General features: G+C 48.1%; 1 protein-coding gene across 1 annotated transcript in view; it reads left to right on the forward strand.

Moving 5' to 3' along the window:
* Notch2 (notch receptor 2) overlaps positions 1–17,336 on the forward strand; it is a 102,511-nt gene that overhangs the window by 42,273 nt on the left and 42,902 nt on the right. The window contains exons 6-11 of the mRNA XM_059266602.1: positions 8,137–8,370; positions 9,529–9,684; positions 10,298–10,486; positions 11,655–11,768; positions 12,504–12,617; positions 14,493–14,726. Coding sequence (XP_059122585.1) covers positions 8,137–8,370; positions 9,529–9,684; positions 10,298–10,486; positions 11,655–11,768; positions 12,504–12,617; positions 14,493–14,726 — 1,041 coding nt within the window. The remainder of the gene's footprint in view (positions 1–8,136; positions 8,371–9,528; positions 9,685–10,297; positions 10,487–11,654; positions 11,769–12,503; positions 12,618–14,492; positions 14,727–17,336) is intronic.

The following is a 17,336-nucleotide window of genomic DNA, read 5'->3' on the forward strand; positions in this document are numbered from 1 at the left end:
TTCTCCTTCACTCCTGGTGGTGAGTCCTGTGGGGAGTGCAGCACCAGACACGTGTTTCCTCTCCCTTGATGATCAGCGTTGCTGGCCTTGCTGTTTGTAAGCCCCTCCGTCCTCATCCTTTCCTCCCACAGAACTCCCCTCTTCTCCCTTGATACTTCAATCTGCTCTCTGGTGGTTTTGCATTTTATGGGAACATCTCAAACTTTCCCCTTGGAACCCTGATTTATAGTTCCTTGTCCTCTGCTCTGTCCTTCGCAGCTTGTGATCCTGAGCTTTATTTGCTCTGCATTCCTGTTTTCATGTGACACACAATTATCTTCATCCTGTCTGTCTCTGCTGCTCTCAGCCCCTTCCACAGAGTCTGGCATTCTTATTGTTTTTTCATTTCTTTTCAGAACCTAAATGTGTCAGTGTCTTGAGAGCAAAGAACCAATTCTTTCTCAGTGTACTAGTTCTTGGCAGTGAATATTTTTACAGTGTGCTCTTTATCTAATCGTATGTGGCATACATCCATACTTTATATTGCAGGACCTTTTAATAGCCCCCATGTTGGATTTTTCCATATTACTCATTCTGCACCGAGTCACTGCTCGCCTGTAAATAGAGAAAGGCTGTGCCATTTGGATCCCCTCACCCTGAACCTCCCTGTGAGGTGAGGGCTTCTCTGTGTCAATTGGCTTAGCAGTAAGGAGCCTAAGAAGTGGGGAGAAGGCCAAAGTGTGGGCCTGCAGCAGGGGAGTTGAAGCTTGGCACCACCTTCCTCTCTGGAGAAGCCTCTGTGCCAGGGGTCAGCTTCCTGAATGCCAGCTCTGGCCCAGCTCTCCACAGAGGCCGAGCCCGGCTGTGCTCCGGTGCCGCTGCATCCGGAGTTTGCCCCAGATGTACTGCAGACTCTCTTGTTGCTATAGTGGCCACGGTGGCCTGCGACTCCTCTGGGCTTTAAATTGCTGTTGACCTGGAGGGGTGAGGTGGAGTTCAGACCATTCTTCCTGTAGCAGAGCAGGCTTTCTGAAACACAGATCGGATGCGCTGTTTCTTTGCTTAAACGCTTCAGTGGAGCCTCCTTGTTTTGGGTTGGGATTGCAGAGCGCTGCATGGGACCTGCTCTCGTGACTCTCCGCTACCCACACACGGCTTGTAATTCTGCTGCACCCATTCCTTTCATGGCCTCCAATGAGCCGTGTTCCCTCTGCATTCAAACCTGCACACATTATTATGTCCTTCTGCCCGAAATGCTCTCCACCCCTTCCTTCCACCCACACAGATACTCATACATAATCTGCTCTGCCTATGTATGTGGTGTGGCCCTGGCTTTTACTTGCCAGTTTTGTTCACTAACTCTCTGTTCTCCTGAGGCAACAGGTACTCATTAAAATACTCGACACCTTGTATTATCATTGTTTGTTTGGGCATAACCACTATTTGCTTAAAGGCTACAGGGTAGAAACCAGGACTGCTTTATTCATGGATAATCCCAGTACAAATAGTCCAGGCCTCACACAAGTGTAGGAGCGTTCATGCGTGCGTGCGTGCATGTGTGTGTGTGTCCCTGTGTGTGTCCCTGTGTGTGGCAGTGTATGTCTTGTGGCAGTGAGTGAGAGGGGACATTAGATTTTCTTGTTGCTTCTGGTGCCATTTTCCCCTAGACTCTCTGTTGCCTTTTCCGCTATGGACTAGGTTTGAAAACTTTTGTAAAATTGAGCTCATCACTTGTAAAGATGATGTTTGACAATAAATGGGAACTTTACATAACTTACAGAGATGTCTGGCACCTAGAAATAATATAATGTCTACATTTTTCCTGTTGGAGGTCAGTAGTAGAGTCAAAGTTGAGAGATTGGCCCTCCTCTCCTTAGACTCTGAGGCACATGGCAATGTTCTTAGGAGGACTGCAGGAGCTCTGCTGGAGGGCGCTGTCTTGGAGGATGTCTTTAGTAGGGATAGGGTAGGCTTCAGTTCAGAAGGAAATTGTCACCGCAACATGGAGTGAAGAAGGGTTAGGACAGAAGCAAGGCGAACTTGGTGTGACAGTGAGATGTAGTTCAGCAGGTAGGGTGGGGCCTGGGATGAGGAGTTGCTGAGCTAACTGGTGGGTGTAGATAAGGGAGTGAAGAGACTGGGAAACGAACAGAATAGAGACACGCTCTGTCGCTGTTGTGAAAGTGAGGTTCCTGTTCTATTGAGATTATGATAATTTAATAAGAGAAGACAGAAAGAGACAAGCACTTATTTAATAATTAAACATTGAGCATTCCTGGATATTCCTAGCTCATTGTGCTAAACTGGGGGGGGGTTTAGTGATGAGGGAGACAGCTGCCATCAGTTCTGTATGAAGTTTATAGCCCTGAAGTAAACCGTAGTGAGAAACACATACAAATAATCCGATTATGTGTCAAATCTGACCTGTAGTGAATGCCTTGCAGGATTAGTGGAGAAAGTGATTTTTGTTTAGGCAGACAAGGTCTCTGGGGGAAGATGGCATTTCAGATATAAACTATGAGTAAGAGTTATGTGGGGAGGGCAGGGTAAGGATGTCTCCAGGCACAGGGGACCACATGTCCTAGTGTTAGAGAGAAGGAACGCCACCACTTTGAGACACGGACAAAGGCAGAAGCGGTGGACTGGTGGTATTTTGAGGTGAGAGCAGGAAGTATGGCAAGTGCTAGAATTTTATCTTGCCAGAGAAGTCATAAAGGGTTTAAAGAAGGAGGGAGCACAATCTAGTTATATGTTAAGATCATTCTGGAAGCACTTTAGAAAATAACATTGGTCATGATACAAGAAACGGGGAGTCCTCAAGAAGACAATGGTGTAGAATTAGTTGGGAGTTCCTCATGATTTTTTGTATTTATTTCTGTGCACACCCCCTCTTCCTTCTTACCTTAACCATGCCCACCCTCCCAGGGGACAGGTGCCTGGCTTTCACTGGGATGCACACACTCAGTGTCCTGCAGACAAGGGCTCACACAGACTAGTTTGGCCAGCATTAGTCGTCGGTCCCAGCTTGTACGGCAGCCTGGCTTCTCTTCACTATTAAACGAGAAGTGAACTAGAGTCTGTGTAGGATGAGTATGTAGGATAGAGCTTGGGAAATGTTTGCTGTGGCCTGAAGATAGAAACCCCAGAACGCAGGTGCTTAGTGACCGCTGGCTGGAAGGAAATGTCCGAGGTGACATTGTCTTGAATTACCCATAGAAGGGAAGGGAACAGGGTGAGGGACAGTCAAGCTAAATGTTATGCTTCTTGTGTGAGGATTGTGGTTGAAATAAGAGTTGACTCTTAGTGGGATGGCTGATGTGATCCAAGTGTCTGCAGACTTCACTGTTCACAGGAAGTCTGTGAGTGGGGAAGCGTCTTCACAGAGCGCAGGCCTGGGCAGGCAGTTCTCTGGTTGGTTGGCTGCCCTCCTCTCCCCTCATCCCAGTCACTTGTAACTCCCTGTCAGATGGTATGTGTGGTCCCTTGAGAAGTATAATGAGCTCCTTGAACCCTGGGCTGATACAGCTGCTGGGTGGTGCCTATGTTTAATGGGCCCTGGCTCATTTGCCTAGAGCATTAAGATGGCCTAACTCCTGAAAAACCAGTATAGAATCTTATTCACTAATGGCAGGTTGGTGGCGGTGTCTTTAGCGCTCTTCTTCTTCCGAGTTTCTCGTTTCTTCCTGTCGCTCTAGTCAACTCGGATTTCTTTCTCATTTTGGAAATTGACTTCTGTAGGACAGTCGGACCTTTTTAGCACTATTTCCACTTTGAATTTATGTTTCTAGTTCTTCTATAACCAGCTCTGCGCAGTTGGACAGGCTAGCATGCCTCTCTGGTCCTACTCGCCTCACCTAGAGAATGAGCATAATTGGATGTGTTGCTGTGTAATGACCGTTTTCCCCAGCCCCTGAGTGTATCTGGAATGCATTCTGAAGTGATGGTAGAGCCAGCCTTGTCCTCTCGAAGCCTGTAATCTAATGGGAGAGAGAGAGAGAGAGAGAGAGAGAGAGAGAGAGGGAGGGAGGGAGGGAGGGAGGGAGGGAGGGAGGGAGGGAGGGAGGGAGGGAGGGAGGGAGGGAGGGAGGGGGAGAGAGTCGGTAGGATAAAGTTAAGCTTTACCAGGCGCCAGGGCAGCTGCAGTGGTGGGTCACTGTGGGAGATGAGCGTTTGGAGGTCTGAGGGATGGTGAGTAGTTAATCCTGTGAATCGGACGGTGTAGAGGGCATAGGATGTGCAGAGTCCTGGCACAGGAAAAACTCAGCATTTGAAGTGCTGTTAGAAGCTGCCGTTGGTTAGAGAAAGTGTCTGAAGGAGGGGTCCCGACTTGTGGCCCCCCTCCTTCAGACACTTTTTTTCAGTAGCTTCAGCTGGTGTTAGAGTCTAAAGTATCTACCAGCTGCCATCTGGTGAGTGTGACAACTCAGACCGGACTAATCCTGACCCCTTTCCAGAAGATGACTTGTGAAGACAACCCATTCTCTTTTCCTTTTGCCCGAGGGAGGTGGAGAGGGCCTGGCTAGCCTGCTGCTTTGGTCCCAAGGTTAAATGGTAGCGGCCTGCAGCATCTCCAAGTGAAGATGACCAAGAGGTGATTATTGTCCTCTGAAGACTTGCCTCCCTGAACTCTGTACGGTGTGTTCAGGGAGTTCACAGCGTGGTTTGTGTTGACCCAGATGACGATGTTGCCAGGACTGGTCTGCACTGATGGTTTAGTAGCTTGGCTGGGCACAGGTCTCTTTTTCCACCGCACACTTTTATGTGCTAGGTAGCTCATAACTTATGCTCTTCCTCTTCCTGCTCCAGTCACTTGTCACTGTATCCCCTGGTGTCTTCCCCCAGCTGTCCTTTGCCTAGACACCAGGTCCAGAATTCACATTCAGATTTAAAGCCTCAAACCATCTCCAGCCCTTCTGAACCCCAGCAGGAGAGGAGGACACTGCATTCATTTGCCGTCTTCTGAAGTTCATGGCCTCCCTCCCACACAGGCTATGGGAAGTGGGAAAAGCCAAATGACCAGGGATCATACCCCAGCGCTCCTGTGAGTGCTGAAAGTGTTCCCATCCTGATCTCTCCTGACCTCTGCCTTGCTGCTTTCACTATGATGTTCTTCATCTTGGGCAGCTGGGCCTTCCCACTAGACTTTAAGAGCTGCCGCAATAAGGGGCATCAGGGGCTGGGGATGTAGCTGAGCGGTAGAGCATTTGTTTAGCATGTGCAAAGCCCGGGGTTGAATCCCCAGTACTGCCAAAAAAAAAAAAAAAAAAACCACAAAAACAAAAAAAAAGGGACGGGAGTGGGGGTGTCAGGTCTGGATAGAGGTTTTCGTGGCAGAACTCATGGGACTTGGGAAGGCTCTTACCCCGTCTGAGCCTCACTTTCCCTCATGGTAGGCTTCTGCCTGGGTTTTCTCCAGCTCAAAGCAGGTGTAGACATAAAGCACAGCGTTCTAAGAGACATTCCTTTGGAAATTTCAGAGCAAAGGGTTGCAGTAACTATCCCAGCTACTGCTTCCCGCATCTTTATCATAGAGCCTTGTGACAGAACTGTATGAAGGAGGGGGAAAACCTGTCAGAAATGAGTGGGAGGCTCTTGTTCTAGAACCTTCGAGAAAAACGATCTCCTTTGCAGAAGATCATTTCTCAGCAGGTGTGCCTGCCCTTAGATGTCAGATGGCACGTCCAATGAGTGTATCAGGTGAATAGATAGAGTCTCATGGAAGAAGCAGTGAGCTGCCCACCCCTCGAGCACATTTCCATTTCAGGCAGTGCTTCGCAGCTGTAAGTTTCCCCCTGATCCAGTGGAGTGACTCATAGTCTTGGTCTTCCCCTCCTCCACCCTCCCCCTCAGTCCTTCTCTCCCCACCTCCCGTGCCTGGGCACTTGGGAAGAAGCAGCACGCAGAAGTGATTCGTAAAATCGGCTCACACCGCAAGTCTGTGAAGTTTAGAGCGAGGTGGACCAATTGCAGCCTCAGCTCTCCTGGACTCGCTGCCGAGTGACCTCTCTGAGCCTGTTGCTCAGTTAGAAACGACCTGGGTTTTGTGACAGCTCACACTGTCTGCTTCACTGTAGACAAACTGGATATTAGTATAGTTTCCCAGGAGTGTCAGGTTTCTTTTCCAAGGAAATATTATTTTACCTACTTTTTCTTTTTGTCTTTTTTTTTTTTTTTTTTTTACCCAGTCTCTCTTACAACAACAGTACATAAGAAATATATGTGAAATATTTTTAAACACACAGTATCTCATACCCAGATTTATCTCAGGGCCTCACTAAAGAACGATGACATGAAACATGCTTGCATTCCACAAGTCAGCGTGGTTCAGGGGCAGCGCAGCTGTCTGAGTTAGTGTAAGTGTAATAGGCTAGACTCAGCAATTACCCAGTTTACAGCAGCTCTTTACCTACTTCTTAGTCGTGTGTTTATTTCTCAGCCCCGCCTGAGTCCTCATAACACAGCTGTCATTCTTTGAAGTAGCGTTTTTTGCTCGCAGCGTAAGGGAACCAGTGCTTTGTAATGGATGATATCATCTGTCCTGGGGTGGACGTTCGCCACACTGATCTCTCTTCCTCCTTCGCTCTGTTCCTCTTTGATTCTCTCCTCTACACTCTCTTCCTCCTTCCCTTCATTCTGCACACCTTCCGTCTTTACTACTTGTCTCCTCCCTCCTCCACTCTCTCCTTCCTCTACCCCTTCCCTTTTTCTCTTCCTTTCTTCTTTTTGGTTTTTCAAGACAACGTTTCCCTGTGTAGCCCTGACTGTCCTGGATCTCACTCTGTAGACCAGGCTGGCCTCGAACTCACAGAGATCCGCCTGGTTCTGCCTCCCAAATTAAAGGCGTGCGCCACCATTGCCCGGCCCACAGAACTGGTTTTAAAAGAGTTCCAATAAGACCAATTCATTAATTTGTTTTGTAATCCAGGTTGCCTGGCACTGAACTGCTTTGGTAGATCATGAACTCCTTGCTGTAAGGAATATAAGACATTGTCTTTTTCTGTGCTCAGGAGCTCCGTTCTCACTATTCTTGGTTTTTCCTTTCACATCTACACTTTACTGGGGCCCTCTGTTTTAAATCTTTTCCCTGTATTCTTGCTCATCCTAACTTTTAAAAAATTACTATTGCGAGGTATTTTGATACTGAGATATATTTGTTTTATCAAGATACTGAGATATATTTGTCTCTGTTTTGAGTTAACTGTGGCTTCACACATGGTTGTGAGAATGAATGGGAGACAGCCAGGACCCTTTACCAGCTGTCTTATGGTAGAAGCATCATGTGAGATTGCTGCACAGTGTCACAGCCAGGGTGTTGACATGGACAGCATCTTGACAGGAAACAAGAACCCTTATGCTTTGGTGGGAACTCCTTCTCAGGTGCTCATCATGTCCCTTCTTCATCGTTGACACTTTTACGCTCCTTGCTTTTTTCACTGTTGAATTGCTTTCTTAAAATATTTGTTTGGGGGGCTGGAGAGATGGCTCAGAGGTTAGGAGCACTGGCTGCTCTTCCAGAGGTCCTGAGTTCAATTCCCAGCAACCACATGGTGGCTCACAACCATCTGTAATGAGATCTGGTGCCCTCTTCTGGTCATACATGCTGTATACAAAGTAAATAAATAAATCTTTAAAAAAAAAAAGTTATAAAAAAAATATTTGTTTGTTTGTTATTTTTATGTGTATAGGTGTTTTTGCTTGCTTGCATGTCTGTGTACCACATGCAAGCCCTCAGAGGCCAGAAGAAGGCATCAGATCCCCTGGAACTGGGGTTAAAAGCAGTTGTGAAGTCTCTCTGTGGGTGCAGGGAATCAGACCCCAGTTCTCTGGAAGAACAGCCAGCGCTCTTAACTGCTAAGCATCTCTCCAGCCCAGCTTTTTTATTTCTCGGCCCAAGAATTTAGCTAAATCAAGAGACCTACAGAGTTTGTCCTTTATTTGGACAGCTGGCCAAATTTTCACTTTGTCGGGGCTTCTAGAAGGGCCATTTCTTTTCTAATAAGTGTCATTTGGATAACTCAAGGTCACTTTAAAATTTGTAAGAGGACGCGGACTGTTGTGGGTGCCACTTGCGTCAGCTTCAGGCAGGTCACACCGGGGCTGGTATGGCACGAGTCATTTATGACGTGAGGGTCCTAACCCAGTATCCTCCCCCCAAAGGGCAGTTCTGCACAGAAGACGTGGACGAGTGCCTGCTGCAACCCAATGCCTGCCAGAATGGCGGCACCTGCACCAACCGCAATGGAGGCTACGGCTGCGTGTGTGTGAACGGCTGGAGTGGAGACGACTGCAGCGAGAACATCGACGATTGCGCCTTCGCTTCCTGCACGCCGGGGTCCACCTGCATCGACCGCGTGGCCTCCTTTTCCTGCTTGTGTCCAGAGGGGAAGGCAGGTAAGGCCAGCGGAACGACAGAGCTGGAGAAGGGACGGGTGGAGGAGGCGTCTCGTCCATGTGGCACCTGGGTGTCCTGTGTGTTGCAGTCTGAGGGGACCGTTCCGTAACGCAGTCTGCTAGTCAGAGGCTAGCTGTGTTCCTGAGGCAGTCAGCTCCACCTGAGTGCCGCAAGACCGTGGCCTGAAAAGCACCTCAGAAATCCAGATTAGATGACTAATCCACGGATGCTCAGAGTCATTTTAAGAAGAAATACCCATTTACTCAGACGAGCGTGTTTCCACCTTGGTGCGTCCGAAGAGTCTCTTAAGGAAAAACTCTTCGGACTGCAGAGTTGCCTTGTTTTCCAGACAGCTGATAGTTTCAGGAGTAGCAGAGCACTGTGGAGGCAGACTCATGAGAAGAAAAATCACCGGGCAGCCAAGAAAACCTGCAGCCCGACCTTTCCCAGAGCCACACCTCCAGCTCTGGGGAAGAAGGCTTGGCCAATTGCAGACTGGAAAATCCGGTTCCCACCAGAACCTTGCAGAGCAGGAAGCCTAATAGTATGGCCTCCTCCCTCCTCCACTTCCACAGGTGTGGGCTCTTGACAGGTCATTTCTCCCCCCTCTGCACCTGATCCAGGAATGCTGAGGTGATTGGCTGGGTGCCGGAGGATAGACAGATGAGGTTCAGTTCTGAGGCTAGTCAGATGCCAGTGAGCCTGTGCGCATTAGGTACCGTGACACTGGAGATGGAGGATGCCGGATAAAACACAGGAAGCATGGAATGCTTGACACATACTTACATGAACATTTTTTTATGTTTATTAGAAATTCAAATTTGACACATACTTACATGAACATTTTTTTATGTTTATCAGAAGTTCAAATTTAACTGGACATCTGCTATTTTTGCTGGCTAATTCTGGTATTCTCTACAGGATATCTTCATTTTCCTGTGTTCCTCCTCTTGGAGGAGCACTCTAGCAGAGAGCTCCAGTCTGAGCCCAGGTTGTGTGCAGCAGCTGAGGGCTGTGACATGTCCCTAATGTAGGAGCAAATGAAGGGAACATTGCCTCCAGATTGTGATGTTAAAAATTTGGTTCTGCTTTCGATGAAGAAAAAGCTTTTCTCTAAAGAGGTTTGTGTGTCTTCTTTTTGCTCTATCCTGAGATAGGTCTCCTGTGTCATCTGGATGATGCCTGCATTAGCAACCCTTGCCACAAGGGGGCGCTGTGTGATACCAACCCCCTGAATGGGCAGTACATTTGCACCTGCCCACAGGGCTACAAGGGGGCCGACTGCACAGAAGACGTAGATGAGTGTGCCATGGGTGAGTGCCTGGCATCTTTTCTGGGTTTGGAGGTTGTGTCTGCTCAGCAAGTGTTTCAGTGGGAGTGCACTGTATCACACCTAAACCTTGATTTTTTCCTGTTCCCCCCACACACAGTTTACAGCCATCCTTTCCTGCATGACCATAAGTTCCCTTCTGGGAATTAAATAATAGGGCAGATCCAGACTTGCTTCTTAATAGAGGCTCCTGTGCTGCAGTGATGGCTCTGCTGTTAATCATGTACTGTGCTTGCAGAGGATCCAAGTTCAATTCCCAGCACCCACGTGAGGCAGCTCACAATTGCCTGCAACTCTAACTTTGGGGGATATGACCTTATCTTCGGGCCTCACACACACATACGTGTACATAACTAATAATATATAAATAAAATTAACATAAAGTCCTACCTTGGTAAGAGGTTAAAAAAAAAAAAAAGAACATCACAAGGTAAGAGATCACTCTAGTAATTTCTTTTTTATAAATTAATGAATAAACCTGCAAACAGAGTGATCTTGCTTCAAGTGTTGTAACTTTCAAACTGTCCTCTAATCTTCACATTGGTGGAGACTCTGGCAAGAGCTTAGTCCTGGTAACTGGTTCTTCTGTATTACAGCCAACAGTAATCCTTGTGAGCATGCAGGAAAGTGTGTCAATACAGATGGTGCCTTCCACTGTGAGTGTCTGAAAGGCTACGCAGGGCCTCGCTGTGAGATGGACATCAACGAGTGTCATTCAGACCCCTGCCAGAATGATGCCACCTGCCTGGATAAGATTGGAGGGTTCACCTGTCTGTGCATGCCAGGTAAGTAGGGCCAGCTGTGCTGACAGAGAACTCGGTGATTCCATGCCCTGTGCCAGCTTGTGATTCCCTTTGCTGACTGAGCAGAGTCAGGACTGCCATGCAAGCTCTTTAACTGCAGAGTAAGAGACTACTGGGGTAGTTAGAGCAGAGCAGACCAACTCAAACCAGACCACCATGTCAAACCCCAGCGTCACCCACTGGAAAACCTCAGAAGCAGTTTCCCACTGGAATCCTCTAAACAGCAAGTTTCCTGATCCTCCGATAAATTACATGCACCATTGCATTTCATTCATAGAGTTAGACTTTAGCCACAGTTGTGCAGGCACTTGTCACTTACCCAGAACGGGGACACTGGCTTAGTTGGGTCCTGGGGCTCTCCTGCAGGGTGCATTCTTGGCTCCTTAGAGGACGCAGATAGGATGAAGTGATAGCAGAGGTGAGCTGTTCTGTCTAATAAGGGATGGCGGCACTCTAGCCTTGGGAAGGGGGCCTTCCTAATCCTGACCTGCACCCCAAGAGCACCAGTTCAGCTGGTCTTTAGGAAGAGAGTGGGGGGCAGTTTCCAGGAATTAGAAATCGGTCAGAGAATGTGGGGAGTCTTTGTTTGCATGCTGTTTCACTGGTGTCCTGGGGGTAACCCATGCATCAGTCACTTTTCTTTTCACTGTGGTGAAAAGAACCCATTAAAGGCTCACAGGCAAGTCAGTCCTTCATGGAAGAAGAAGATGTGGGGAGGGTGTGTGGTGATGGCTCCTCACAGTTTGGTGGATCGGGAAGCAGAGATAGATAACAGGACCAGAAGCAAAGCTAAGCTGTTGTCTTCCATTCCCATTGCCAGTCTACCAACTAGGCCTCATGTCACAAAGCTTTCATAGCCTCCTTAAACAGCACCAGCTGGCGACCAGGTGTTCAAATACATGAGCCTGTGAAGGATATTTCACATCTGTAGGGAAACATCCTTGCTCCCTCTTCATGTTGGCGAAGATACTTTGCTGACTGCGGGGACTTTTTTTTTTTTTTTTTTTTTTTTAAATCATAGCAAAGTCCCTTTGTCTTTGAAGAAGTGCTGGTGCTCCTGGGGTTGTAGCCATCACTGCACATTTGTGCTTCCTTGGCTGGAATGCCCCTTTATTTCCGTCTGAACCACATGTGTGGTCCATTTGTGCAGGTTTCAAAGGTGTACATTGTGAACTGGAGGTGAATGAGTGCCAGAGCAACCCGTGTGTAAACAATGGGCAGTGTGTGGACAAAGTCAATCGCTTCCAGTGTCTGTGTCCCCCTGGTAAGTGCCCGCCACCTGCCCCTGGGTTCTTCCAAAGCACCAAGCCAGCTGACCACAGGGAGGGGAGAGAGGGAATGTGTGTGGGCTGTGCATGAGGAAATCATTAAAGTGAGTGCTTGGGGAGAGACTGTGTGTGCTGAGGTGGGAAACTGTTTCAGCCAGTACATCTTCCAAGTCTTTTGTGGCCTGAAGTCCAAGTCTGTTCTTGAATGGCCCCTGACCTCCCTGTCTGTGTCTATATTTTCAGAGTGCTCACACCTCACAGAAGCACAGGATTTTATTTTTTCCTTGTGAGTCATATTCCTAAATCCCAAGACATTTTATCCTATTAAGTCCAGGCAGGCAACATACATCAGATTTTTTTCCAAGGTCCTCCGCCTCTGCTGATGTTGAAGGCATGCCAGCTGACTGCTGTGGCCAGTGGCTTTTCCACTTCCTCTTCAGAGCTAAGATCCTTTTAGTCTGGGGACATTGTTACTAGCTTGAGACTCTTATCTTTCCATAATGTCTCAGTTCCTCTTGCTTCTGGAGATGATCTCTGTGCTCTGAAGAAGCAACTATGGAAACCCCAGGGCCTCTGACCTCCAAACTTTGCCCAGGTGTTCAGTCACCTGCCAGGGAGAGTCGTCTGTTTGGTGACACATTGGCATACGCTCTGCCAGTGGTTGAACCCACTCTTTCATTAAAGGAAGATGGGTGAGTCCTTGATTTGTGTCATTTCTGTGCCTCTTCAAGGTTTCACGGGACCAGTGTGCCAGATTGACATTGACGATTGCTCCAGTACTCCATGTCTGAATGGGGCCAAGTGCATCGATCATCCGAATGGCTATGAATGCCAGTGTGCCACAGGTAAGCATCAGCCCACTCTCCGTCTCTTGGGAGCTCCCTCTGCCAGGGGAGTGACTGTCTTTCCACTAGCTGCTCATTGTTAGAGCATAAAGGAGTTTCACTCTAACAGTCAGGGCAGCTCATGCTAGAGAGCTTTTGCTGCAGACTTCCTGCTGCCCTTACAGTACCCCCTGGAGCACCTGCCTCCTTTTCGACGTCACAGTGGCTCTGCCCACATGTCGAGCTGGTGTCTGTGTGTTTATGGGGGGGATCTGGGCAGCAGTGAGCTTCTAGCTGTCTTCACTGATTCCTTAGGAAGAGAATTCTAGAAGAAAGCTGCCCCTCACCAAGGCTCTCTGCAGGGCCTGGCTTTTGTCTCCTGAGCAAGGCCTTTATGCAGTGCAGAGGTTTTCTGCGCCCAGGATGCAGGTGTCCTTGAGAGTAGGCTGTGACTGACAACAACCAACTCATGATTTGATTCTATGTTCCAAGAAGATTTGGTCAAGTAGATGTACATTTCCGGGCTTGGGCCATATTTCTCACTTGGGAGTGGGTTTCATTAAGGCAAATGGCCACTTTTGGTACAAAAGTATACATCAATGTAGAGAAGGTCTAGAAATTTTTAGAAAAGGAAACTTCTTACTTTTTTGATTATTTGAGACAGAAATCAGGACTGGGGACTGGAGAGATGGCTCAGTGGTTGAGAACACTTGCTGCTCCTGCAGAGAACCTGGGTCTGGTTCGTAGCACTTACATAGTAGCTCGCAACCATCTGTAACTCCAGTTGCAGGGGATCTGATGCCCTCTTCTGGCCTCTGTGGGTATCAGACACAGACATGGTGCACATGCATACATACAGGCAGGCAAATACTCAAATAAACAAAGTCATGAGTAGAGTCACAACAGGAGCTAGAAAACAGGTTAGCGTAGAAACATTGTGCACATGATTTCTATCTCAGAAAAGCAGACTTAGCCCCACAGGTGTCCAGAGTGCTGATGCTTCTGCCATGAGTGAGGACACCCCGCTGAGCTGCGTTTTCTTCTTAGAAACCATTGCCAGGCTTTGTCTCCACCAGCCAGCTTCTGTGGAGTGTGACTTCACAGAAGTGAGGTTAAGCTGTAGACCTCATGTTTGAAAGGAACAGGAGGGCTGGTGAGATGGTGGGATGGGTGAAGGCATTTCCCCACAAGCCTGAAAACTTGAACTTGACTCCCAGACCCCATGGAGCAAGGAGGAAACTGACCCCCAAAAGTTGTCTCCTTACCTCCACATAAGGTACACACCCACAGCACCCGATTAAAAATAATAAATTAAAAAAGGGAAGTGAGATGTCCTGAGCCTTTTAGGAAGAGGCAGGACATGGATCTAGTTATAGCTCAATTGTGGGAACTCTTATTTCATTGTCTTTCAAATGGTCACAAGTGGGTAATTCGTTTTATTTAATGAGTATTTATTTAGATACTAGTAGCATAGTACTCTTGGGAGGGGGGCTGTGAGACTCCATCTCTGTGCTCCAGAGTCAGAATTGGAAGATAGAATTCATGAAACCATAGTCAGCACCTGTGTGTGGGAGGAAATATGTTCAGACACAGACATACAAGGAGGATGTGTGGAGCACTTTCCCCTGAAGCCCAGGGCCCGTGAGGCTGGGAGGACGGCTGTGGACCCAGGGCTCAGGCACAGGGCATTCCAGTTCTGCAAACTCCCGAGAATCTTTGAGCGTGGGTCCCCAAGCTTGAATTCTAAATCAAACAGGCAGTTCCCGCTGCCCAAGGCCAGCTGTGGAAATCGTTCTAGATGTGAGATGTACAGGGTAAAATGGACACACTGCCTTTGGGGGTCGACACAGCGTGTTTCCTGGTTTTGAAGACCCCTCAGTAAACCCCCTTCTGCAGGTTTCACTGGTGTGCTGTGTGAGGAGAACATCGACAACTGTGACCCAGATCCCTGCCACCATGGCCAGTGTCAGGACGGGATTGATTCCTATACCTGCATCTGCAACCCTGGGTACATGGGGGCCATCTGCAGTGACCAAATTGATGAGTGTTACAGCAGCCCTTGCTTGAATGAAGGACGCTGCATCGACCTGGTGAATGGCTACCAGTGCAACTGCCAACCGGGTACATCAGGTAGGACACTCCCTCCCTTCTCCCCTCCCTCCCTCCCTCCTTCCCTCCCGAGCTCTGGGGTCTTTTCTCTGACATCATCAGTCTTAATGTGTCAGCTTTCTTCTAGCCCTGTGTCTGGTGGGGCCTTGGACACTTCAGGCCAAGTTAAGGGAAGGGAACACTTTGCCTCACACCGTGGTAGTTGCGAAGTAGGACGCCAAGGTGCCAGCTCTTTTTCCAGGGCTCCTGGGTGGCTGCCTGAACCTGGAAGGGTTCTGCTGGCTAGATGCGGGCCAGCTCTCTCTTAATCAGGAGTTCTGCAGTCATTTCGTCAGGCAGCAGCATTTTGCAGGTTTCCCTGGATTCCATTTTACCTTTTAGGGGAATGATGAACACAGCTGTAGCTACTAGACAGAGAAATACTGTGTTCAAGATCAAAGGAAAATGTATTAGTGGAAGATTAACCAGTGTGAGCCTTTTTGAGCAGGGAACCTGCCAATACACAGGGTGATTTGTTGGGGACTCATCCTGGACTTAAGGAAGTTGGCCTATGGAGGGGGCAGAGGTAGGGGAGTGGGTAACTGCCCTGATTTTATTGTGTTCCTTCTAATCCATTTCTTCAAACTTGTCAAAGGCCCTGGTCTACATCCAGGGCCTCACACATGCCAAGTTTGAAAACAAAGTCCTTTTTGAATTGCTCAAGCATACGAAAAACATCCCATGCCTTCACAGCTGAGAATGTGGGCCCCCTCCCCACATTTAGATAACTCCCTCAAAGGGCTGAATAGAGCTTTGTGAAACCTTCCAAAAGCAATTTGCTTCCGGGCTGGTCCCCAGACATGAGAAATTGCAGTACGAAAGAAATGTGAGAGATTTACAAGCAGCTGAATGGATGCCTGTAGAATGGAGGGGCTGTTTTAGGCTGCCGTCTTCCTCATTGTGACAAACATCACTGGCAACCTGGCGAGTGGTGGGTTGGCAGGGACTTCTTTTCCTCTGGGCTTATATCCTTGTGCCAGAGTGTATCAGGTAGACTTTCCTTCGGGGGCCAGAGGCAAGAAGTTGCTATTCACGGTCTGCAGCGGGCAGCATGCAGAGGAAGGCCAGACCCATTGCTGCAGCTGTTCGAAGAAACAGAGCAAAGAGCTGCAGGCAGCATACAGAGTTGCTGGTCTGTAGCTAGTGGAGAGGAGCTGGCATGTGCCGGGAACCTGGCTGCAGAGTCCATTCAGGAGACATTGTTGGTAGACTTGTCGAGGAGGAATTTCTGATCCAGGTGTCAGACAGTCACTGTTGGTAGCTTGATGTCTGGGAGGGATCATCACAGCTTGGTAACCGTCCCTGTCTGGATGCTTAAAGGGAGAGAGGCTCAGAGTCACCGTCGGCCCCTTTCTCAAAGTCTGTGCTTTTATGATAAACTACTGAAGTGATGAGTTCCTTTGGGTTTCAAGTGACCCCAGCATGGCTTGTTCTAGCATAAAGAATCGTTAAGAACAGCCAAGCAGACAGTCCAGCAGCGGCATAGCAGCCTCTTACAGGCTGCAAGAAACAATAGAATCACAGAGCTCGGGAGGGGACCGCATGCGCAGGGCAGCTGCAGACCTGCAGTCTCAAAGGGCAGGTGTGTGAGTAGGGATGCTCGTGGCCCAGCTTCATCAGGTGAACCATGAGCCCAGGGCTAGAGCTGCATTGGCATGCTGGGGCTTCATGGAACTGTCTTCATAGATTGAGGGCTGAAGGCTAGAAGGATCTCCTTGTGTACAGGAGTATAGACGCTAGTGTCTCATTCATGGTTAGTGAGGTTAGCCTCATCAACACGGAAAGACTGCATGGCATTCTGGAACTAGCACAGAGGTGGTCATTATTGATAAATATTTGATCCACCTACAGGTAATACAGTTTGTGAGTGAGTCAGCATGGTGACATCAGGTCTAGAAGTTTCACCTGCTTATATTCTTACTATGAGTTTTTATTTTTAGACTTTCTATACCACAGGTAGTCTATGGTACCCACAAAGCTTTCTCAGATGCATGTTAACTAATGTAATAGGAGTGTTGCCTTATATTATCATTATGTAACCATGGCAACAATAAAGATCGATGTACCCCTGCTGTTTAGTTACTGATATCTACCAAGCTCATGTAAATGTAGGCAAACCGTCACTCATCTGCAGAGCAGGCCAGGAGCCAAGCATCACAAGATGCATCTGGAGTTTTGTCTCAGTACCCACAGTAATCACCAAGCTTAAGGTGATAGATACAAGTTCTAAAAGTTGAATTCAAAGCTCAAATTTTATTTCAGGTGCAAAATACTATCAGCTATTTTACTAAATATGATAGGTTTATTTCCTTCACTTAGCCTTGATTTACGTGTTGAGGTTTGTTTGTTTGACTGAAGATGGGATTCTGGGAAGAATGCTGCTGTGTCAGCTCACAGGTAAAGCTGTGGCTGCCTCTCCTGGCTCTGATGCTTTCTCTGTCTGAGGGCTGAGAGTTAACAAGTTATAAAGTGACAAATTTTAACCTCTTCACCGAAGCTGTTTGTAGGTGAACCAGACACATATCTGTTTGGCTGTGGATGTGTAGATATGAGTATACAGTTGGGCCCTGCTGCCTGGATCTTGTCTAAGAT

This window comes from Peromyscus eremicus, chromosome 6 (assembly GCF_949786415.1).
Source record: "Peromyscus eremicus chromosome 6, PerEre_H2_v1, whole genome shotgun sequence".
NCBI classification, from domain to species: domain Eukaryota; kingdom Metazoa; phylum Chordata; class Mammalia; order Rodentia; family Cricetidae; genus Peromyscus; species Peromyscus eremicus.